The sequence below is a fragment of the Rhinolophus sinicus genome, linkage group LG05 (genome assembly GCF_036562045.2).
Source record: "Rhinolophus sinicus isolate RSC01 linkage group LG05, ASM3656204v1, whole genome shotgun sequence".
Taxonomy (NCBI): domain Eukaryota; kingdom Metazoa; phylum Chordata; class Mammalia; order Chiroptera; family Rhinolophidae; genus Rhinolophus; species Rhinolophus sinicus.
The window spans coordinates 6,667,190-6,691,578 of record NC_133755.1 but is presented as its reverse complement, the minus strand read 5'-3'; the positions used below and the strand labels follow the sequence as shown (position 1 = coordinate 6,691,578).

Genomic DNA, 24,389 nt, shown 5'->3' with positions numbered 1-24,389 from the left:
GCCCAGCACTGGACACAGGGACACTATCGGACCACCACTGGCCCACTTGCCGTCCCAGCCAGGACCATAAGCACAGCCAGAACCCAAGTTGGGAAATCACCCAAGGCTGATGTAGGCAGGACAAGGGAGCCGTTCTCTCCTTCCCTCTGAGGGTTGCTGCAGTGATGGCGTAGGGCTTGCTCTTGGCCTCCCATCCCTAATGGGATGGGAGGAGTGAGATGGGGAGATAGGGAGGGAACTATAAATGGGGGAGGGACACGGGGGAGGGGCTTGGTGCCCAGATTCTGCGTGTCCGCAGCCAGCAAGGCGACTGATTAGGTGTGAGACAGGTTTCAGCCACAACCAAGGTCTTTCCTACTCACCCCTCCCTGAATGGTGGCCTTTCCCTATCCAGGGCCAGGACACATCACTACCCATGGCGGGCAAGGAAGGAGCCAGCAGTCATCAGGTTCAGCAAACCCTGAGCATCCTTGAGCTGAGAGGCAGGCCGAATTCCTAAGTGTGACACACAGACTCCCTCAGGCTGCGGGCAGGCCAAAGAACTGGTTTAGCCTGGAGTGGCTGGAGGGCGCTCCTTCCTGCCCCCCTGCATCAGGCCTCAGCTCCACACTGGAGGGCAGACAGACCACAAGGCTGCCACAAATACATGACCTGGGCTAGGCTTCTAGAGTACGCAGTTTTTTTCCCCAAGCAGCAGGGGGCACATCAGACTACAAGTCAGCCAGGGGGCTCTGGTTAAGAATGCAGGTACTGATTCAATAGATCTGGGGTAGGGCCTGAGAGTCTGCATTTCTGATTACCTCCAAGCAGATGCTGACGCAGCTGCTGCCCTAAGGACCACACTTGGAGTAACACAGAGCTCTAGATTCAGACCAGCTCACAGTGCTGACCAGATCATTCAGCAGAATGCCTAGGTCACCTTTACGTCATTCTAGAATCTCAAGATCCCAAACCTGGTGGCACATCAGAGCTGCATGGGCAATTTGGTAAACATGCCCAAGGCTCAGTGCCAGAAATTTAATTCCATAGGGATGGGATCAGGGATTCTATAGTCTTAAAAAACAAAACAAAACAAAAGTTGCTCATGGATTTTGGTGCATAGCCCTTTCCAAAGATAACTGCCCCACCTGACCCTCCTGAGACCCCAGGACGAGCTCTCTGCCTTTTCTATTTCTGACTCTCTAGCTCCACCTACCGTCTCCATGTTGTCTGTTACAATGACCTTGAAGCTTCCACTCACAACTGGACACAAGTATGGAGAAAGCCTCAGGGGTGTCATCTGAACTATGTGAGGAAGGCCGGCCCCTGACCCAAAATAAGATTTCTCCCCCACTTCAGCTGTCTCAATGCCTTCAGTTTCTCAGCTCGCAATATAATCCCAATTTCAGGGCCAGGGCCAGAATCCTATTTATCTCATTATCGTGGGTTTAACAAAGGGTACAGATTATTGACCCAATAGATGGTGGTGAAATTTAAATGAAAACTTTGAATGAAGCATTGTCCTGTCTTCTATTTTTATCAAAGGAAGACATCTGGAGAAGAGCAATTTAAATGGGTTGCAACCTGTAGTTTTCCTCTGGGACACAAGCTGGGTGACACGAGAGCGCTGTGTACCTCCAAGGAGAGAGGGGAGAAGGAAAGTGAGGTGGGGGCCTCTGCAAAGCATATGCTAGGCTCCAAGTGCCACTTGCTGGGCGCTTTACAGACATTGCCATTCAGGATCTACACCTGCTTGCTTATCAAACCCGATGGAGAATTCACTAACATTTTATATCCTCAGGCCCCACTCCAACCTGCTGAGTCAAAATCTCTAGCAGCAGAACCCAGGGCCTTTTCACACTCTTGGGTAACTCCGGTCCATGGGAAGCACCGTGTTACATCGTCTAACCCTCACCCTAGCCCCTTTTACATATGAGGTCACTCACACGCAGAGGGTCCTGCTGCATTTACACAGGGCCAGAGCCAAAGCCAGGAGAAGGAAATGGGACCAAACTTTCTACTGGAAGTAAAAATATTCAAAATCAGGGGGGCGGGGGTACATAATAGGTGATGACTTTTTGCTTTGAATATGCCAGTGTTTCCTGAGCATACACAGCAAGGCAAATTTCCATCTAGGGCATGGTCACCAAGTGGACTACACGCCACGAAGTGAGGAGTTCTTAGTGTGGGAAAGCACGGACATTGACAGCCTGTAAGAAAGTGGCAGCCACCGGAATTTAGAGGGAACATCTCTGGCAAAGAAAATGCTTCCATTTTTCATTGAATAGTTAGGTTCCCAGATCAGGGGACTATCACATACACACACACACACACACACACACACACACACACACACGGAGGCAAGTAATGATTTCAGCAAGGCATTTGATAAAATCTTTCATGATGCCCTAAAGGATTGTTTGGATAACTTGGGTTGGGTGATATTATAACAGGGACAGCTAAATAAACTAGCATTCCTGAGGAATGAGGAATCCCCCCTGCACGGAGGCCTCAAATATCAAGCCACTGCTTCTCTTCTAGCTCTTCCCTCCTTGAACATTTTATCAATATTGGGTTGGGATAGAAAACATGTTTGTGACTTATGGTCAAGATGGTGTAGTGAATTTGTACTTTGAAACACTCCCTCTGACCCCAATCCACAATATATAAAACAATAAAACAAAATAATATAGGGAGGCTCAAAAAACAATGTAGGTGTTGTCACAAACCAAAGACAGATTAGAAATGTAAAGCCATTGGTCCAGAAGCAGAGGGTGCGGCCAGCACCTGCAAAGGGACACGTGAGAATGGGCACCAGGTTCTACATTGAAGCCTGGCCCGGGAAGGGGTCCCACCTCTAGCAAACAGACCTGACATTTTCTGCAGCGCTACTGCTTAGGGCTAAGGCTATAAAGGGCAGTGGGAGGACGATGACACAACCTATCAAACTGAATGGCTGTCTGGCTTAGCGTCTGTGTGTCACATTTCCCCAATATCACTACACAAAAGGAGCTCGGAAGTGCTGTTATAAGGCCTGGCTCTGGACTGTACTCCAGAAGAGGCAACTAGCCTGGGGTGTCTCTCAAATCACCCAGGCTTAATGTTGGGGAACAAAGGACTGGTGTGGGGCTAGGGTGGGGGGAGGAGATGGATATCACAGGAGGGAAATAACAGCAAGAAATAAAATATTCATTCAAAATGAGCCCAAAAGCAAAACTTCTTACACTTATGAATAAACATAATACTAAGAAAGACAGGAAAAATAAACAAACAAACAAACACTTGGAATATGGATTCACACTAAAGTCATTTCATTGAACAGCCTGACAATGATTCTAAATAAGTATAATTAAGGTGCATAAAGATCTAGATTAAGGAACAGCATCCACTAAAAAAGAGAAATTACAAGACAGAAAGATATAAAAATTGAACACTAGTCAGTAGCTAGCGAAAAGAACCAATTAGAAGTCTTGGAAATGAAAACTATAGTCACTGAAATTAAAACAAAAGTATCAATACAGTGAACAATATCTAACAAGAAGCAGTAAAAGAGAGAATTAATGAAGTGGAATATAGTAAGGAAGAACTCAACCAGCACTAGCAAGTCAAAGAGATAAAGAAATAAAGAACATCTAGGAGATGTGGAAGATACAGTGCGAGGCTAAAATTCCATGTTTCCCCAAAAATAAGACCTAGCCGGACCATCAGCTCTAATGCGTCTTTTGGAGCAAAAAATTAATATAAGAACTGGTCTTATATTATATTATATAAGACCTGGTCTTATTTTAATATAAGACCGGGCTTTTATTAATTTTTGCTCCAAAAGATGCAGTAGAGCTGATGGTCCGTCCAGCTAAGTCTTATTTTCGGGGAAACATGGTTTGTGTCAGATAACTGTTCCAGAAAAGATAATTAAGGACATCGCAGAAGAGAAACTCTTGAAAAGATGTCTGAAAATCGTATAAAATTGATAAAACACGTGACTAATGGGTGAAAGTAGACTGAACATTGAGAAGTGTAAATAAAAATAAATATACACACATTGTAGTGACATAGCAGAACAAACAAGGCAAAGGATAAAATTTAAGTCTCACAGAAGACTAATATTTTTTTAAATACTGAGGAAAAACAATTGACAATCTAGAATGAGTGAAGGTCTAGGTGATGTTTAGCAGGCGTATGTAAATAATAAATACAATTAAAACCAAATTAGACATTAAACAAGTATGTTTAAAAATTAAGGAGAACCACTAAAAGAATGGGAATTCTACAGTCATAAAATTTGAAGAAAAAAAAAATGAGAATGGAAAAATATATTTTTTCAATTGCCAATCGATAAAAGTCAGGAAAGGAAAGCAAATAAGTCAGATTTTCAGATGTAACAAAATCAGTACATTCGATAACAGAATTAGAGGATCAAAGGGCTTTGACAGGTCTAAAACCAGTGACGTGACGTTTAGGACAGATATACTAAGACTCAAAATTGAACTATATAACTCCTAGCAGGGTCATGAATGCCGCCTGCGTATCTTGTATTATTTGGGAACTCCTCAATTGATGTCAGCGTCCAGGACTGAGAGCAACTGTAGGACTCCCAAGAGGCCAGCTTTGAGTTCAAGGCCAGATTAGATGACCAACCCCAAGGCCCTTTCCAATCCAGCATAAAGGATCATCTATATCATTAAGTCTTCTTTCATCCAAAAAGTTTGTAAAGGCAGGATCCATAGAGAAAGAACAGTGTCTCTCCTGCTACTCCTCACCCCACCATCACCCTAAGAACAAGCATTGAGTACTGAGATCAGTTGGAACATGACCATCATTCAAGTGAGATCCTGCTGCAGAACCAAATCTCTAACCCTAAGCATGAGGGGTAAGCATAGCCATGCAGGATGGGAGAACTGGCTCCCAGGAGTGAGAGTTCATTCCTACAAACGCTCTGCAGAGAAGAATGGGAAGGCAGCATTTCCAGAGGAGGGAGCATGGTCTTTCGTAGCAGGAGGACCACCGTGGAATTACGGTTTCACTGCTACTCATGAGACCTCAGTCCAGTTAAGTAATATCTCAAAGCTCTTCTGTGTATAAACTGAGGGTATTACCCCATTCACATGGTTCTCACGAGGACTGATAAAACAAAAAGGAAAATGCCTCCTAGGGCACCTGGCATATAGAAAGCACTCAACAGACAACAACAACAATAACAAACCTGGACATTTATCATTTTAGAAAGCACTTTAAATTATCCATAACCTGGGAATAGCTCATATGTTTGCAAAATACTATTACACAAGGTGGCTGCTCACTGTCCAGCGTGTAAGGCTGGTCTTTCTCTTTCTAGCTGGTGACCTCTCGCCCATCAGGCAGTTCTGATTGGATAAAACCCAGAAAGCTGATCCCATGCTGCTTCACCATGAACTGTGAAGTGTCTATCAAATGCCTATTAATAAACTCAGCTTCTGCTTAGGTCAAATCAGGGAAGAAACCAACTAGCCATGTCCCCTTTTCCTTTCTTTTGAACGACTCTGAAGTTCAAATCACCTTGTCCTTAGATAAAAAGAATTCACTAAAACTCTCTTATTGTTGGCTGAAAACATTTTGTGTATTACCTCATTTTTCGTTTGTCCCTCACTTGCATGGAGCAGAGGGGACTCATCCCTGCCCTAAGGTGCCTTGTCCTGGGTCCTGGTGGGACAGCGCCCTCTAGGGTAACTTCTGAGCCAGGACACCCGGGCCAAATGACCGCCATTGGAGGCTCACTGCCTAGAATTCTATAGGGTAAAGCAGGAACAAGCTGGACCTTCAGGATGTAACAGGGCAGGGAGGCGGGTCCTCCCAGCCCAGCTGTGCAGAAAGGCTCAATCCACCAATCTAAGGTCTGCACACTGTTACTCCATGTTGCTCCAAAAAGAATTCCAGCTTGTGATTCCAGAGCTGGACAGCCTACAGGAGGTTACCTCCTCCAGGGGTTTCAAACTTTGCTGAGTCGGGCCCTGGGAGACTGTGGAGAGGGAAGGTGGGGGTTGGCAGAGAGGTGGCTGATGTGAGGAAAGGACAGGAAGCTTGAGAAAAGAGGGCACCAAGTTCCCCATCTTTGCATCTTCACAAGTTGCCCCATTGTTATTTCATCTATACGATGGGGTCTAGATACTGTCATTGATAGCAAAGCTTCCACGCTGGGAAGTGCAGGTGCTGGAGACCATGGTCAGGCCACCTCCCGGGCCACAGCTGGCACACAGAGTGTGCAGAGTGAACAAGAAGGAGGCCTCTGCACGAACACACTTCAAAAAGGTGCCCCTTCCTCCAACTGTCGCAGCTGGCCTCAGTCCAAAGCTCAGCAGGCCGCTGAGCAGAGTGCAGGTTGAATTTCAGCCCTCAGTTGCCCCTGAGCCAGCACCCTGGGCAGACCACAAACTATAGAACCCTACACATTGGCCCTGCCATAGCCTCCTTTTACTGAAGCAGCTGTAAGGCTTGTCTCCAGTACTACCTCCACCATGACTAAGAGCGAGCTTATTTCCCTTAGAGGGGCACCCTTGTACTTGCAATTGCACACGCCAAGTCTCGTGGAGACAGCCCTGTGGAGAGGTGTCATTGCTCCACAGTTACAGTGGGCCTGCTCAGAGCCACACTGTGAGCCTAGAACCAGAACTGCCGACGAGGCACGTTCTCTGTGTTCCTCCATTAGTGAATACGAGTCTCCCCTCAGAAGAGTCTTGTTCCCTTCCTCCCAGAAGCAATGAACTCTTCATAAGTTCAGAGGCAAGCCCCTCCTGTCCCCACCTTGCCGTCCCTGCTGTAGGCATGTCACGCCCTGAGCCCTGGTTACAGGCTGACAGACCAGGCACGTCTCATTCCCACTCCTACAACTGCTCCGTTGTTCCAGTGGCTCAGGGCTGCTAACTCTTGGAGTCGTTCCTTACGCCTCTTCTCTTGCTCCTCGCATCCAGTCTGTCATCACATCCCTCAGCTCTACTTTCAGAACGTCTCCAGAAACGTCTCACCCTTCCACTGCCACTGCCATGGTCCAAACCACCTTCACCTCCCGCTGGGATTATCATGATGTCTTCTCAACCGGTCCCACTGCTCTGCCAAGGGCCCAGGAGACTGGTCCCCATAATGCACACACTCCAAGGCAGTGCCCACCCCAAGTGCCCCCATGACTTCTTGTCTCACTCAGAGTCAAGGCCAAAGCCCTTGCGAAGCTCCGCCAGCCCACCCCTCCCTTGCTCTGTGATATGACCCTCCTACCGCCCTTGCAAGCCTCAACCTGCCACCACGCACCAACCTCAGGGCCTGGACACCTACTGAACCCTTCACTCACTCCCTCACCCTGTGCAAGTCTTTGCTTAAATGTCACCTCCTCAGCGAGACCTGCCCTGGCCTCTCCATTAGAAACAGCATCACCCTCCCGTCTGTTACTCCCTGTCACTCTCCCCGTGCTTTAGCTTTCTCCACAACCCCCTCTCCACCTGGCACATGTTTTACTTACTTATTTGCTTATTCTTTGCTCCTCCACCTAGAATGTAAGCTTCTGGATGACGGGACGTTTGTGTGTTTTCCTTGTGCCTGGAAGGATGCCAGCCACGTAGCTAAATGAGTCTGTACTATAGAATGAATACACAAATGAAGAAACAATAGTGTTTTATCACTTTTGTTTGGGGGAGCATGGGTGGTGACTGCTTTGTTTGGGGGAGCCTGGGTTGTCAACTTTTTAATCTTAAATAAAAAGGGAGGAAGGGAGAGAGGGAGGGAAGAAAGAAGGCAAGTACCATCTACTATTATCACTGTGTCATAAAAGAAAGATACTTTACCCTCCTCAAAATGGAAGTCATTCTCTCAGAAAAAGTAATAATCTTTCTGCAGAAAGCTGAGCGGGCGAACTCACACCTGCATATATACCACACAGCGCTGTGTAGTCTCTTTTTTCACCATGGATCAATGATGCACCAACACCAGCCCAACCCACAGCCCCCCAACATTCTAGCTCTATGTCACTATGATTCTTCCTTGGAGAAAAGGGACAAGGTGGCACGTCCCCCTGTCTGGCCCTTGCTCCAGCTGACGTGACTGCTTATGTCAGAATCATTCTTGCAGGGTTCCCGCTCCAGAGCCCAGCATGGGTCCAGGGCTACAGAAGAGCTCAGAACAGCAAGAGCCAGCGTGACACCAGCCTATGGTTCACGAGCTTTACATCTCACATTGAACGTTCAGTGAATTTATACTTTTTCCACAGTGCTGAGGAGGTGAAAGGGGAGGGACAGTGCTGGCGCAGGGCACACCTACAGGGGCAGCTCTGCCCGCTCCTCGGTCCTCTGCAGAGTCCCAGGAGGCAAGAGTTGGGGCAAGGAAGTGTGTACCTGGGGCTTCTCAAATCAAAAGCTAGTGCAGACTTCTTTTCTTCTCTTTCCTTCTCAGCCACCCATTCCCAACCCTCAGGCTCAGCTCCAGGCCCACCGGCCACACAAGGCTGACTTCCTGACCTGTCTCACTCCAGTGGCTCCCAGCCCCCAAAATGGCAGACCTCAGTGTCTGGACCTCAGCATTTGAAGCATAACTAGCCCAGTCCATTCTCTCATACTTTCTGCCACAGAATTTGGCATTTTAAAATATCAGAACACAAAATTAGACACGATGCATATTACACGATATATCTTATTTCATGTGGTTCTTAGCTATCACTGAAGGTCAAGACCGTGTGTTCTTCCATAGCCCCCCCACCCCCACCCCCCCGCCCGGGGCCTAGAACAGGCAGAGCAGACACACGAGGTAAACAGCATTTGCAGGGAGCTCCACGGTTTGCAAAGTGCTTTGACTCACATAACTCACTTGAGCCTCACAGTACTAGGCAGGGAACTGAGTCTCCCAGAGAAGTGACCTTGTCCAAGGTCATGGAATGTTGGGCCTGCAACCCTGGTTTCTAGACCCTGCATCTGCAACTCTCGGGCACGTCAGCACGATGCTTCTCAATACCATGTACACACGTGCAAAACATACATTTCTTGTCGGGAAAGAGTGAGTGTTCATCACAGACCTGATTTTAATTTAAATGCGTTCAGTTACACGTATCCTTGGCGAAACAGACAGGAAGAGAAAAAATGCTAATAATAATTTCAACCGTGCATGCCAACTCCTCTTGCTCTTTTTATTCCAGAGAGTAATTCCCCGAGGACCTTGGCATGAGAGAGATAGATCTGCTATTTTCCCACTGTCTCACCTCCCAGGTAGAGCTTATGGAGCAAAAGTCTCACCGTGCTGATGTGAATATCGTGCTCAAAGCAAGAGGTCTCGTGGTACCAAAAAGGCCAGTCGTGCAAGGCTTCACAGGGGAATGGCTGCCGAAAACAGGGTCCGTGATGGATTTAATAATAGGAGGTAACACTCATTACATGCATACTAGGTGCTCTATGGCTTTTTAACTCAGTTAGTCCTCACAAAATCTGTTTGCAGATAAGGAAATGAGACTATGAAAGGTCTCAGGTAGCAAGCCCGAGAGCTAGGCTTTGAGTCCAGAGAGGTAATCTATGCAATCTACTCCCTTAACCATTAATGCAAACATGCCAAGAAAAGGTGTCTGCAGTGGGGACCGACATCCTAAGGGACCTGGACCACACACCATTTCTGCCTCTTGCACTGACTTTAGATCCTAATCTTTGCATGAAACACACCACTACCAACCAAAGCACCCACCCCACTCTAGCCCAGACCAGAGGGATGGGGCAGATGACTAGGAGCCTGAAGTGGCAGTGAGAAAAGGGTCTCTAGAAACAAGCTGTAGGTGAGGGGACAGCTCCAAAGCCAGGCACAAGTGCAGCCTTATGGGGTGAACTAGGCAGGGTGATCATCCCACTCCAGAGCAAAAGGCAAGGCAGCACTACAAAGAATTACATCAGGACTATAGGTGTTACTCCCCAACCCAGGCAAACACAGCTGTGTGTTAAGTGCTGTGGGGACGCCGAGACGGAGAGACCCTGCCTGCCCGCAGGAGCTCACAGAGCAATGGGAGAGAGGGGACAGGCACGTAAGCACTGGAACATAACAGGCAGAGAGGGAAGGGCGCTAGCTGGTCAGAATTTAACCACACTGTTCGGAGCTTATCCCCTGCACTCCAGTTTTATAAAGGGAAACAAAATTGGTTTCCATCAGAAACGCACAGAACATGAAACAAAGAAAATGTAGGTGACCCCAGCCTCAACCACTAATTGAAATTCTGCAGAGATGGTGGCATTCAAACTGGGCCTTGAAGGACAAACAGGACTGTGATCAGCGAAGAAACAGAAGGAACTGCACATGTTCGGCTTGTCTCTCTGCCCCCTCCCCCATCCTCACATACCCAAGGGGCTGGGGGTTTCAGGCCCACCTGAGGCAGTAGCCTCTTGAGAGCCCTCCATGGACCAGGCAGGCAAACAGGTATTTCAAGTCAGCTGGGGCTCTTGGGAGAAGTGCACTCTTTCCCCGAGTCTGTCTGCCTTCACCCCACCACAGCCAGGGGCATGGGCCCCAGAGGTCCCTGAAGAAAGGGGCCTGGGAGGGTGTTGTCCAGCCTCTGTCCAGGCCTCTGGCCAGCGTGGCAGAAGGAGCCCAGGTGGAAAACATATGCTCTGGGCAGTTGGAGCCCAAATCCCAGCCCCAGAGCCTACAAGGCTGGAGGTGGCAGGAGGGGTCCTGATGGTCACCTCCCCAGAGACCCAGCTAACGGATTGGCTCAGCGCCTCTGAAGAAAGACAGCACATGGTCATGGTAGGAGAGAACAGAGCTGAGAGAAGGAAGGTGAGGCCAGCTTTTGAGAGGCCTTGAATGCCGAGCTAAAACATCTAGTTGAAGATTACCCTCAGGATTCTGCTCTGTGTTAGCAGACAACGGGGTCTGGATTTGTGCATTTTCTTCTCATAGTACTAAGATCAACGGTCCAAGTAGAAATGTTCTGATTTCTTTTCGCCATTATATTTACAGGACCACCTGTCACAAGAGGCTATCTTTTTTCAGGTTTAGTGCTATTATTTACTAATAATAGCTACCATTTATTGAGTACCTGTGAGTATTATATTATTAAATATTGTAAGCCCCATTTTACAGATGAGAAAGTGAAGGCTCCAAGAGATCAATACTTGAAAGTAGCAAAACTGGGGCTTGAGCCCAGGCCACATGGTGTCTGCCTCCTACCCCACCCTCACCCCGGCCTTCACTCTAGGTCCCACCTATTTGGCCCGTCCATGACTGCTTGCTTTCTTTCTTTCACAGGCTAGATGCCTGACCAAGATGAATGTCACCATGTACACCCCAGCTAAGGAGAAATAAAATCCCCAACGCCCTGAGAAACAAAACCTGCAGATTTAGCTTGAGGGGAACACCCTGTCCTCGCAAAGCCACCCTTTGCTCAGGCTGAGCCCTCAGCCTACAAGGCTCCACCCCGTGGGCTCTGTTTATTGAAATCCTACTCTTCTCTAAGGCCTGGCTCCAATGCCAGCTTCTCAGAGATGCCTTCCCTGGCCCTGCCAGTTGAAATCCCTCCTGATCCGTGTCCCTGTGAACTTGGCAGCCGGCCGGGTGCAGGCCCACCCACTCCATTCTGCCTCGACCTCCTGAGGGAGGAGACCAGGTCTCCCACTCACTGCATTCCCCACGGGGCTCTGCACACACGCAGGGCCCAGAGAGCAAGCCCAGAAGGCTCTGGGAACGATTGTGGCTAGTGTCGCAGGTGGACGGTGCCAACGTAACAGGTGCCTTTGAGGGCTCAGCTGCCAGCTGCCCTTTCCCAGCCACAGGAATGACAGCACCCCACGATGGCTGAACCACCTTTACCCTTTCCAGAAGCAGCCAGGCCTGGCTTCTGGGGCTTCTGGCCGTGGCACCTGCACCCCTGCCTCTCCGTCCTGCTTGAGCAGCTCTGCAGCAGCCTCCTCCTAAGCTGTCCTGCTTTGTGGTCAGTCCATCTGAGTGTCTGCCTCAATTTCCTGCTTTGTGTTCCACTTCTGCTTTCCCGAAGTGCCCCTCTGACCTGGCCCTCCTCTGTCCTCCAAGGGCTAGTCAGGCACTCGCCCCCCGGCAGCAGCCCTCTCATTGGAGCTGGATAGGCTCCCAGTATCCCCTCTGCAGCCACCTTTCAGCACAACAGGTCAGATTCTTCCAGACATGAGCACAACCTGAGCCAAGCCTGAGTTTCTGGGTTCTTTCAGACCTTGTGCCTGGGGCAGACCCCCTGCAGGAGCCAGGGCTGCAGCTCCAGAGTCCAGTAACTGTCAGAGGTGGACCTGAAATCCTTTCTGTGGCTTAATTATAATGTAATGAGCCTTCAGGGAAATAGAGCATGACCTCCATTTACAAAGTCTCCAGGCTCCCCGATGGTGGGGCGATCGGCATTTACTATCTGGTTTACAGTTTGCTATATACCCTATATCTTCTATAATGAACATGCTTTTATAATCAGGAAAAGCAAGTAGTCATCCAAAAATAGGAGCAAAACACAGATATTGCCAGCGCTTCCTCGGATTGCAGTGTCTGAGGGCGCCTGGGGCTGTGTGGGCTCCAGGCGACCTACCTCCTGTCTCCATCTTCCACCAGCCCCCTGAGCTGCTGTTGGCAAGTCCCAACTTCATAGCCTCAATTTCCTCAGCTGTCAAATGGGCATGACAGTGTCTGCCTGGGTTTTACAAGATACCCACAATAATAAGACCCACGTCTCAGGGCTGCAGAGACTATCCGTCACTACAGCGGACGTGGGGGGCTTTATGGGGGTCCGATGCTGCCCACAAGGAGAAGTAGGCGCATTTCTCAGCCAGCACAGGGCTGCTCCATGTATGAGCCACTCCAGGAATGGGAACAAGACACAGCCATCTTAATTCCAGCCGAGCACAAATCCAGTCTGTTTAGTCAGAGTGTGGATGCTGTGCTCCTGGAGGGAGGTCTCATTCCTGTCCTCACACTGTCAAGGGAGGGTCATTGATCAGCCTGGGTAACTCTTCTGCCTGCAAGCATTGTCCACTCAAGCAAATATTTGCCCAAAGGGCCAAGTGGCAAATGGTGTCAGAGGAGGAGCAGAATCTGGGTCCCCTTTCTCCCCTGGGTGCCCCACTGCATTTCTGCCGAGCACCAACAGCCAGACCCCTGCAGTGATTCCTGCCCCTGAAAGATAACAAGCCACCCTGAGGAGGAACCTGACTAAAGCCGGAGACGACAGGGGTTTCAGGGAACCAGCAGCCTGGAGGCTCTCGCTGCTTTGTGCATGCCACCCCCTCACCCTATTTCCCTAGGCTGCAGAAAGCCTCAGGCTCTCTCTGCTTCCAGGCACCCTCAAGGGCCAGCCCAGCCTTCTGAAGATGAGGACAATGGGGAGCGTCACTGGTGACCCTGATTTGGGGTGGGGTTTAACACCTTATCCTTACCGCCGCCAAACCCCTGGCCTTTGGAAGATACAGCAAAGGCTGAATTCTAGCTCAGCCTCCACCCTCTGCACCCACTTCCACATGGTGTTATCTGAGCACCCTCCTGCTTTGAGGCTTTAAAAGAAAACGACAACTTAATAAAAATCTTGTAAAAAATAAATAAAATAACTAGTTTGGAACAACCTTCCCCCCGCAACCCCACCAAAGCGCCCTGGCATCTAGGATGAGCTCTAGAAAGGCCGGACGGTACAGCTATGGTTTTGGAGCCCACAGCACACATGTCACATTCTGAGACACGGAGGTTAAAGGGCTGCAGTAGACCAGTCACTTCAACAGGTGGATCCCTTCCTCCTCTCACAGACACGAAAGACAACGTGAGGTCCCAGCACCGTGTGTGGCAAGCGGGAAGCCCTTGAAACACGCATCTTGAGGAGCAAAGCAATCACTACTTATTTTCCATCCAAGGCAAAGAAAAGGCGTTTAATTCTTGAATAAGTTGTAAAACTTCATCTATGAATGCATCTTCCATAACAGGAGCCCCTGGGGAGCAGCTGGTCCCACCACTTAATTGAACAAATGTGAATTCACGAATCCTAAATGACCCCGCAGGTCCCATCAGCATTCCTCTGCTAGGGGTGGCAGTTTGCAATGGACACAAGAGGCCCTTACCCATGACCAAGGTGAATCCGGGGCGCTCTTATCCTCTGGAGACTCCCAGGTGGAGCCGCAGGTGTGGTCCTCCATGGCCCGGCCCTCGGGATGCTGGCTGCCGCCTCACCGCCACCACCACCACCAAGGCCTGGAGAAAAATGTCACGCAGTGGCCGATTTCACTCTCTCAGGAGCAGAGGCTGGGCCTGCGACACTGAGCCCGGGGCAGGCGGCTTCCCTTTACACCCCAGGAGCCCGGCCAAGTCACAAGGCTCAGGAAAAGAGCTGAGTGTTGAATTGCAAATCCTCTCCCACCTGGGGACTGGCTAACAAACACTGAGACACCTCCCGTCCCTGAAGGATGCAGGGTCCCAGCACGTGCTAGTTTATATGAAGCTTGTGAGCTGAGACCAGGGTGGGGGGAGGGGGAACTGGCACTGATGGTCAGTCTCTCCCCTCACCACTATCTGAGGTACTATGAGTAAGACTCAGAGATTGACTAACTCCCCCAAGGTCACATAGCTCTAAAGGAGAGAACTGGGACTCAGACCCGACTTCTGTCTCCAGAGGGATTTGACAGGAAGAGAGAGGCATGAGGGAGAGACCACCTCACGTGCTGGGTGCAGGGAACCTTGCAAAAGTCTGTCCATTCATCTTCCACTCTACCCTACTAGTTCCCACAAAAGCTTTGGGGAATCCTTCCTCTTTGTTCTCTGAGTTGCTTCTGCACCCCTCAGGAAGTCAGGCAAGCTGGGTTCAGTGGGGCGTTATCCTTGCCTCTATCACGCTCAGCAACATCAGTCATCACCCGCTCTCCGGTTTTCACTGCTTTCCACACACCAGGAAGCTAAGCATTTAAGCTGCATTCTGGCATATAATTTGCACAGCAACCCTATAAGGTTACAGATCAAAAATAGGAGCTTGAAGAACTGGCCCAATGTGGGATGTGGCAAAGCAGGGCCAGGCTGACTTCAAAAGCCGTGCTGGAAATCCAGCTCTCATCCTGCCAGGAGTCTGGGATCCCGGGGATTGATGGGTTGGGCTCAGATGAGTTCAGGTTTTAGAGGGACCTGCAGCTGGATGGGAGGGGGGGCACTGACTGGGGCAGTTTCTGGGCGAGGCCAAGGGCCGAGGGCACACTGTAAGAGTGGGTGCAGAAGCTTTGATCTAGTTTGACAGGGACGAAGGGGGACAGCTTTGCGACCTCACCTGGGGAGAGAAAGGGCAGTACCCTGAGCGCATGACAGGGTAAGGAAAGGGCCTTAGAATATTGCAATCTGAGCATGTGAGTGGCCGAAGCTGAGGCCCGTAGAAAGAAGGATCAGAGAGAGGACAGTTGGAGGCAAAAGGGCAGCGGAGTGATAGATAAGTCAGGCTTCCTGACTGAGCTCTTACCACAAAGACCTCCCTCCCCGCCCCCCAGCTCCTCCCTGCAACCTGTGACCCCATGGCTGCCTCCTGGAGTCTCTCAACTCTACCCAGGTGGCTCTTTGAAGCACCCTTTCTGGTTCTCCAGTCCCTCCTGAGCCAGGCGTCTCCAGTTTTCCTGCAGGTCCTCCTTCCTTCTTCTGGGGGGGCCCTGATCACAGTCCACCTGGGGCTGCAGGGAGAGGCAACGGCAAGAATACACAGAAAGGTGCCCTTTCTAATGCAATGAGTATAACTGCCCTCCCTTTACAGGTTCAGGGTGGTGGCGGGATGTCAGTGGCTTCCCCCAGGTGCTGCCACTGGTAAGGAGCAGAGAAGCACTCAGTCCTAGGCCTCTGTGTCCCCAGGTCACTGTGCCACTATCCTGGTCACACTGGTGCCCCCGCCTTCCTCACCCTGGAAAAGCACAGAGAGTGCCAGAAGGGACCAACGTGCACAGCCTCAGAGTTGGTGCCTCCTAGCCCAGCCCTGGAAAAGCCCCCACAGTCTGAACGCCCCGAATTGTCCTGAGGCAGGGAGAAAGTAACGAGTTTAAGACACTTCTGCTGAGCTGGGTCACCACCACTCTTACTATTTTTAATTCATCCTGTCAAGATATTTTAAGAACCTCATGACTAATGAATGATAAGATTGTAATTATACCTGGTCAAGTGTAGCCTTTCGCCAGAAATCTGATGGAAGCACAGTGCGTGCCCAGGAGGTGGTGGACACAGCAGAGCCTCCCCTGGTGTAACCGAGAGGGGGCGTGGCGCTCGGTGCTCGGAGCCCAGGCGGGTGGCTTCGCAGCCCTGATGGCAGCGTGTGTGGGAGAGAGGGTGATCGGGCTGACAATGTCCTGCTGCTGTGAAGGGCTGCAAAGAGCCAGCACTGCTTTAGCTGATGTGCCTGGAAAAGGGCCGTGAGCAATGACAGGGCTCCCAGAAGCTCTGTGTAATGGTTCAGTCTCGCAATCTGAGCCACGCAGGTCTGGGCGCTTGGTCTGACTCTGCCCTTTAGAAGCTGATCTGACTCAGGGCAAGTCACTCAGCCTCTAAGAGCTTTCGTTTCCTTATCTGGGAAACACAGGGATAAAAATAGAGTCTGTCTGTCACAGTGTTGTTGTGGGGATACTTGAGGCCATGCACTGAGAGCCCTTGACACAGCGCCTGGCACAGATTAGATCTTCACGAAGCGGCAGCAACTACGAATCCTCACAATAATGCTGAGGTAGGCATTAATAGCTCATTTCACAGACAAAGAAACTGAGTCTCTGTTTTATTTTGGATTTCCATCCGCTGCAGGCTCTCTAACATTTCCTACAATAGGACCCCTGAGGACTTCCATCACTGTCCCATGGGACCACAGAAAGGACCAAGTTGAATTTCCCCCCAAAAGCCTTCCCTTGTGTGACCCCAGCTGTCAACAATCTACAGGATGCAGTCTCTCCGAGGCTGCCAGCCCAGAGTCTGGGAGTCACCTGTGAACCCAAGAGCACTTTCAATTTTCCCCTTTCTGAGTCGCAGTTCATGCTATCACCTTTCCCGGAACCCTTTTCCCCTCCTCTCTTCTCAAATGCATCTACTTTCTAGTCCCAGGTCAAACCTCCTTCCTCTACGGAGCCCTCCCTGATCTCTCCACCCCGTAATGACTTTTCTATCCTTTGACCTTTGAGGGAAAGGACAAGGTTGGGACTGACATTTCTGAGTTCCTTCCATGTGCCAAGAGTTTTCCTTACACATATCCTAATTCTCAAGGTGAGGCATTACCATGTTCCAGAAGATGAAACAGGCTCCGAGAGGCTCACCGGGCCACGGAAGGTGGAGCTCAGAGAGTCCTCACTGTCCACCCCCCTTACCTGACACTTAGAGTGTGCCAGGGAGGTGAGTTACCTGCAAGTTCACGCCTCATCACTCCAACCACCTTAGGGGCCCTCAGGACAGAGTCCAAGCCTTACCCATCCTTAGCTCCAATATGCCTCACACAGTAGGGAGGACACAGCATGGGGAAAACTCAAAAAAGGTTCCTTTTTTGATTAATAGACTTTTGTGTGTGGAGGGGTGGGGGACAGTTTAGGTTCACAGCAAAACTGAGCTGGACAGAGTTCCCATATAATCCCTGTTCATCCATGGACCACCTTCCCCACTACCAACAGCCCCCACCAGAGTGGTCCATTTGTCACAACTAATAAATTTACATGACACATTATGACCCAAAGCCCATAGTTTACATTAAGGTTCATTCCTGGTGCTGTATATTCTATGGTTTGGACAAACATGTAATGACACGTATCCACCCTTAGAGTATCATACAGACTAGTTTCACTGCCCTAAACATCCTCTGTGCTCACTTTGTCATCTGTCCCTCCCTCCATGTCTTTTCATAGCTGGACAGCTGATTTCTTTTTAGCACTGAATACTATTCCATTGTCTGGATGGGCCCCAGATGGTTTATCCATCACCCACTGAAGGGCATCTTCGTTGCTTCCAAGTCTTGGCGATTCTGAATAGCTAAGATTATGAATACATAAGTTTTCATCTCCTTTGGGTAAAATACCACAAAGCATGGTTGCTGGATCATATATGATCAAGAGTATATTCAGTTTGTTAAGAAACTGCCAAACCACGTTCCACAGTGGCTACACCATTTTCCATTCCCACCAGCCATGAAATAGAGCTCCTGTGGCTGCATGTCCTAGCCAGCATTTGGTGGTGTCCGTGTCCTAGATTTTGGCCATTCTAATTGGTACTGATATCTCGTTGTTCATATTTGCATTTTCCTGATGACATGATGTGAAGCATCTTTTCATAGGCTTATTTGCCATCTGTATATCTTCTTTGGTGAGATGTCTGTTAAGGTTTTTGGCCCACTGTTTAATTTGGGTTGTTGGTTTTCTTATTGTTGAGCTTTCAGAGTTCTGTGTGTATTTTAGCTAACAGTCCTTTATCTCACACATACACTAGGTCAGTTAAGGTCCCAGTAGAAAGCAGATGGGACACTTCCTCCCACTGCTCCATGAGAATGACATCCTTAAAGGACTGGGGACGCATGATACCACGAGGGTGCAACTGCCAGTGACCAAGGACTTCCTTGAGGATATTAGTACAGCACTGAAACAGCCCTTGCGGAGAAGAACAAGAGCTGCAAAATGTTAACGAGCTGGCAAGCTCCTGACCGGCTGTCTGGGACTGCACACAGACAGCAGCCCAGCCCAGGGGACGTGCTATGCTGTGGGCCCCGAGCTTTCACACTGATTCGCTCATTTACTCTTCACAAGACTCCACAATGTAAATAGTTTTTAAATGCAGAGATAGGTTGCGAGAGGTTAAAAAACGTGCCCAAGGTCACACAGCTAGAAAGCGGTGGCGATCGGCCCCACTCATGTCTATCAGGTAGGTCCCAAAGGAACACTTTACAGCCAGCATGTGCTTCTCTGGGTGGAAATGAACTGAGAAGTGTGAATGCAGCTAACAGTCTTACACTCGCGGTCTCACGTTTGCTCAGGGCCCCCATTGGGGGGCTTGTCTTCCTATTCTAGAGGTTCCCAGAGAGGAGGGGGAGCTTCCTAACCCAGGCAGCTCGCCCAGTTTCCCTGCAGCATGAGGGAAGGAGAGCAGGCTGCAGAAAGGGGGTGAAAATCAGCATCCTGCAGCCCCCGAGGCTGCGTCCCAGCCCCGTGGCTGAGCCTGGATCCCGGCTGGATGGCGACATGCGCCTCTAGGCCAACCATTCCTCGCTCATCTCACTCTGCGTGGCGGGCGATGCGCTGTCCGCGCCCGTGGTGCTGAAGGCGCAGGCAGGGTCTCCGGGCGCCTGTGCGACGCCGTGCTCAGCTTGGCACTCTCGGCCCTGCTGCTGCGGCTGCTGGGCGTGTCCATGGAGCTCTACAACTTCGTGTGGTTCCACTCCCTAGTCTCCGATGACCTGGGCGCCTCCTACTTCGTGCAGGAGCTGTGCGCCTGTGCCACGGTGTTCAGCATATTCAGCCTGAACGCTGAGCACTGCCTGGCCCTGCGTGCTCGCCCCCTGTTGACACTGCACATGACCCGCCGCCTCCTGTCGCTTGCCTGGGCTGCCTCGCTTGGCCTTGGCCTCTCCCTGCCCATGGCCATCACCATGGGGCAGAAGCAGGAGCTGGAGATGGTGGGAGGGGGAGCGGGAGCCTGCTGCACATGTGTGCCCCGTGCTGTGACCTGCCCCACGGGGCTCCTGGTTTTCATCCAGGGAAGGGGGAGGGGACACAAACCGCCTAAGTTTTCACCTCTAATACTCGGGATCACTAGGAAGGTGGGTCTCATTGCCCCATTTTACAGAGGACTTGGGGAGACACTCGGCCAAGGGGAAGGATTAAGAGAAGTCCGTATTTGAATACAAAATTAACTCTGCAAGTCTATGCTCTTCCCACTCTTGCAGGAGTGGTCTACTAAACGTTACTAGGTATAAGAATTACCTGGGGAGCCTGTAAAAAATATGTAGTTCATGACGTGCCCCAGGCTTTTTTTATTTTATCAAAACGAGTCATCTTTAGCCCTATAACTATCTAGACAGAACCACCAGTGTAATGGGATTTTGTGCAGATATAGAAGAGAGACCCGGACATTCAACATTAATGAGGGATTTCAGAAGAAATACATTTACCAACTGCAGCCTTAACAAAATATGGAAAAACGTAAATTTAAACCCAGTAAGAAAACATTCCATTTGCTTCAGAAGTTGCTGTTCATGGTCCCTATAAAGAGAATTACTCAAAACCAACTAGGTAAGAGCCCCAGCTTTTAAAAATCCACTTCCTAGATTAGACATTTTTACAGGTTGTCAAATTCTTTACCAAAAACAAACAAAATCCCCAAAACCCACCAGCAGCAGAGCAGTAGCCATACTAATGGAACTGGTCACACAGGGACTGCAGACCGCAGGGACCCCCTGACAATGGTGGGAGCTGCTCCACCGACCATTACACCAGATGAGTTAATCACGACCTCAGACCTCAGCAGTCCCGTCTGCATACTGCCGGCCCCAGTACTGGCCCAAGCACATCAGGGCCGCAGAGCAACGTGGGCCACACATCTACCTCCCAGCATTCTCCACAAGGGTTCTGAGCTGTAGCACAATTATCTAGTGGGATAGTCAGTGCACTGTGGCTCCTGCCTCCGGCCTAACTGTACAGCTCCAGGCTGTACCAGGTGTGGCCTTGGCAATGAACCAGCGACCACATGCTCAAAATGCCTACTAGCCAAGTCCCACCACTTCTCACAGACTGGGGTAGTGGCATCTAGGCTGCCCCTATTTTGGAGTTAGGCTTGGGGTGGGGGGAGTGTCAAGCAAGGTATGTGTTGTGATTTTGCTACTTGCATAGTTTGCTTTATGTGGTGCAGAGTGACCAATGCAATGCAAACTATGAAATGTGCTAGGGGCAAGCTTCTGACCATATATGTAGTGAATTCTTTCAGTGTAATAGCATTATTCAATAGATAGTACATTAGAAAATATTTAACTTGAGACATAGAGCCTACGTTAACACAACAAAATAACCAGATTCAAATTGAGATCATTTTGGCCCACCTTTCTTTTTAGTGTCATATCAATGAGTTGATTCATTGTCTATATTAATCAGTGTTTTTTGACCAAAACTATTACTCGTGGTTTTTGAATGGGATTTTGTGCAGAAACATTCAATATTAATGAAGGATTTCAGAGAAATATACATATCAATGGCAGCCTTAAAAAAATATGGAAAAACGCATACTTAAACCCAAAAAAGAAAACATTCCAGTTGCTTCCAAATTGCTTACCATGGTGCCTATAAAGAGAATTACTCAGAACCAGCTAGGCAGGAAAGTACAAAAGCTGTATAGTTTTTCCAGAAATATTTTAAAACTCCAAAGATTAATTACTAACTTATACACATATTTTACCTTCAATTTCTGTCTTGACTGGTTTTAAAGTTACAATTTAGTAATAAGTATGCTGTTGATAAAAACCTGTTTGCTTTTATCATAAACTAAAATGATTGTCATGAAGAGTGTTTAATTTTTCTCCTGATGTTGCTGATTTATGAGCATGCATTAAGATGAAAAAAGCATGAATAACAACTCCTTAAAAAGGTACAGCACCCAATTCAGATATTTTGTACTGATTTTAACATGCTATTAAAATGTTCAGTTTTCTAAAATGTTTGCAAAGGGAAGGAACCGACGAGAAAAACCCTATGACACACATATTTTGAGTTTTAAAAATTACATTTGAAAAACAAGGTATATACACTTGTTCCTCACAAGTCAAAAAATATCAAACAATAATGCAAGCCTTGTAATGGAAAACAGCTGTCTCCTCCCCACTCTGATTGACATTCTCCAGTCTAGAGGCAACCAGCATCCACTCTTAAGTCTCGCTACTCTTTGCCTACTGACGTCGGTGGAATACAGTGAGTGTGGCAGCAAGAGCTGGGAGAAATCAAACAGCCTCGCTGCTCCAAACTACTTCCCCTGTTGATCATCCTAACAAGAGCCCCAGGGCCCCTTCGGCTTCTTTGGCCACGACAAAGCTCAGAATACCTATAAAACCATCTTCCAGAGTGGCAGGCTTCTTTGCACATTTTCAGCTGTGGTTTCCTCCATTTCTAATTCAGTCTTTTTCCTTTTCAGAAATTCCTCCATATGTTAACATACCCCTACTTATATAGATTTACGTATTCTTATTTCCTTCCCCAAACTGTCTTTTCTGTCACGCCATCAGATTTGAAGCAGGAAGCCCCTGGAGATCACTGGCCATACGACTTCCTCTCAAAATGATGCAATTAATACCCGCCAAAGAACAACAGATGCATTATAAGTTTTATTTGTAAGGCTGGAGCAAATAAGAATATTAGTTTGTTCGTTTTTTTAAGTTTAAGTTAACTAATAAAGTGGGGAGAACAGCACACAAGCCTCCTATTTACAAAAGACAAATATAACTAAAGAAGGTAAGTTTTTATTCCAAAATAGGAATAATGACATATACAAAGTGATCATATTATAAACATTGATCTAAATCTTTTATACTCATGGACTTTAGGGGAGAAAAGACTGACATTAATTCTTTGGCTTCATCTTTTAAAATAATGTCTTCTTGGATTATTTTCCATGAGCGTGCTCACAAGTGTCTAAGATGGATGTACAAGAATGCATTCTGATGACTCATTTGGGAGAGGGATAAGAATGCATTCTGATGACTCATTTTTGAGTATCGTTAAACTTTTCCTTTGGTTGTAGGCCACTCCAAAAGCAGTAGGTGTGGAGGGAGGAGAGACTCTGGAGTCCAGAATCCAGTAGCTGGACTTGTGCTTCTTCTCCTTTCCGGCTCTGTCATCTTGGTGAGGTGCACTCTCAGCCTCTCAACCTTCTCATCTTTCAAATGAGAGAGAATTCCACCACCCACACCAGCTGTTGGAAGCATGAAGACCATCTGTGAAAGCAGCGGTTCCAGTGCCTGGCCTGTAGGTGGCGCTCTAAAATGCTGGTTTTAAAAAACACATTCTGGCAAGTAAAAGTGTTGAGCATCGGGAAACATCCCTGCTGTCTTCTCTTGTCTGTCCCCTTCCTCTGGTCAGGGACCAAGCATTCATAGGACAAGACAAAGTATTTAAGGAACTGAAAACTGAGCTTCAATAAATTACAGTCAGAAGTCTAGTTCTTACCAACTACATTATATATCACTTGGGTTGTTTTTATTGTTTGTTTCAAGTAAGTCGTTTGATTCTCTTTCCTTTGTAAGGCAAATTCTGTTTCTCAAGGTCAACCTCTGTATTCTGAATTTCCTTCCTGAAACCCTTTTAGCTTTAAAGAAAGTTTCTTTTCATGTTTGCCCTTTCTAAGAGGTAGGGTATTTACCCTATACTATTTTAATAGAATTGTATTTGCTCTGAACTAAAACAATTTGTTTTACTTTATTAAAGTTGACACCTTTGGCCTAGCTTTTTAAAAAGCAAACTTGTAGGCAATTCCGTTAATTCCTATTCAATGACCCACTTAGTTTTTTCTTGTCTCCAGCCTTTCCAGTTAAAACCTTCTTTTGGAATATTGCTTTGTAGTCGGTAACAGGGAATCTGACATAGCTCAAATCATACCCATTTTCTGAAATACTGGTACCTCTACAAGATAATCCAAGAATGATCCTTTAGAACTAAGAGAAAAGTCAAGTTTGTCCATGGAAGCATATGGATGACATGACAGTAGGCAAAACTTTGTTCTTTATCAAATGGAGTTTGAGATAGCCCAGAGCAATATGAGATGGCCCACAGCTCGGGAGGCCTGGGTTCAAGTTCCTGCCCACCAGCCATTCATCCTCATCACTCTCGGTTAGTCTCAATCCATCTCTGAGCCTTAGTGCCCTGGTACACACGAGGGGGTTGCACAACAGACAGTCTCTGGGGCCTCATGGTTCAAACAGCCCATGGTTCTAATTTTTCCTTTAGCCTCAACAGCATGAGGTTCTGAAGGCTCCACTCTTCCCCAAACCCTGCTGCTATCTCCCTCAGATGTGCCGCCCAGTCAGGAAAAAGAGTGGCCGGTCTTCCTTGGCATTGGCCGTCTGGAATTCATCGCGCAATCGGAACTGCCACTCATCTTCCAGTTCCAGGCGGACAACCGTCTGGCGGAGGGAGTTCCGGTCCTGACAGATCACACACAAGGTCGCACCTGCACAGACAATGGCGGAGGTGGGTGAAGGAAACAGGTGACTTTATCCAAATGAAGCCTGCTGCCTGGATTCTACTTGCAATAATGAAACATGAAGCTGCTTGGAAGGTAAGGACCATATATCCAAGGGACCTCTTGTTTCCTTTGGAATGCTTCAAACTCTTAGCAAGACAGACACTGCAGCTGTGATTGGCAGGTCTGGCAGGTGAAACAACATGGAGACAGAAGAAATGCTGACTTACAAAGAAGTCAACAGAGAGGAGGAGAGACTGGTCGGTCCCATTGCAAACCAAGCTTTCTCAGCT

The 24,389-nt window shown here is 48.5% G+C and overlaps 3 protein-coding genes across 13 annotated transcripts in view; 1 reads left to right on the top strand and 2 right to left on the bottom strand.

Annotated features, from left to right (window-relative positions):
• LPIN1 (lipin 1) overlaps positions 1-14,363 on the bottom strand; it is a 111,421-nt gene extending 97,058 nt beyond the window's left edge. For 3 of the 8 annotated variants that reach the window (XM_074331701.1, XM_019751240.2, XM_019751311.2), the window contains exon 1: positions 14,025-14,246. In XM_074331701.1, coding sequence (XP_074187802.1) covers positions 14,025-14,099 — 75 coding nt within the window. In that variant the 5' untranslated portion in view covers positions 14,100-14,246. Of the gene's footprint in view, positions 1-14,024 lie in introns of all 8 variants that reach the window. The other 5 variants (XM_019751161.2, XM_074331697.1, XM_074331698.1 and 2 more) reach the window with 5 other exon arrangements.
• A 3,020-nt stretch (positions 14,364-17,383) lies between these two features.
• Positions 17,384-20,508, top strand: NTSR2 (neurotensin receptor 2). The gene is given in 9 exon segments (XM_074333904.1): positions 17,384-17,395; positions 19,131-19,209; positions 19,212-19,555; positions 19,557-19,592; positions 19,938-20,064; positions 20,067-20,184; positions 20,186-20,259; positions 20,262-20,393; positions 20,396-20,508. Coding segments are annotated over 9 exon segments (1,035 nt in total).
• Positions 20,509-22,362: 1,854 nt separating this feature from the next.
• GREB1 (growth regulating estrogen receptor binding 1) overlaps positions 22,363-24,389 on the bottom strand; it is a 77,993-nt gene continuing 75,966 nt past the window's right edge. For all 4 annotated transcript variants that reach the window (XM_074331693.1, XM_074331694.1, XM_074331695.1 and 1 more), the window contains exon 33: positions 22,363-24,084. In XM_074331693.1, the coding sequence (XP_074187794.1) occupies positions 23,921-24,084 (164 nt within the window). In that variant the 3' untranslated portion in view covers positions 22,363-23,920. The remainder of the gene's footprint in view (positions 24,085-24,389) is intronic.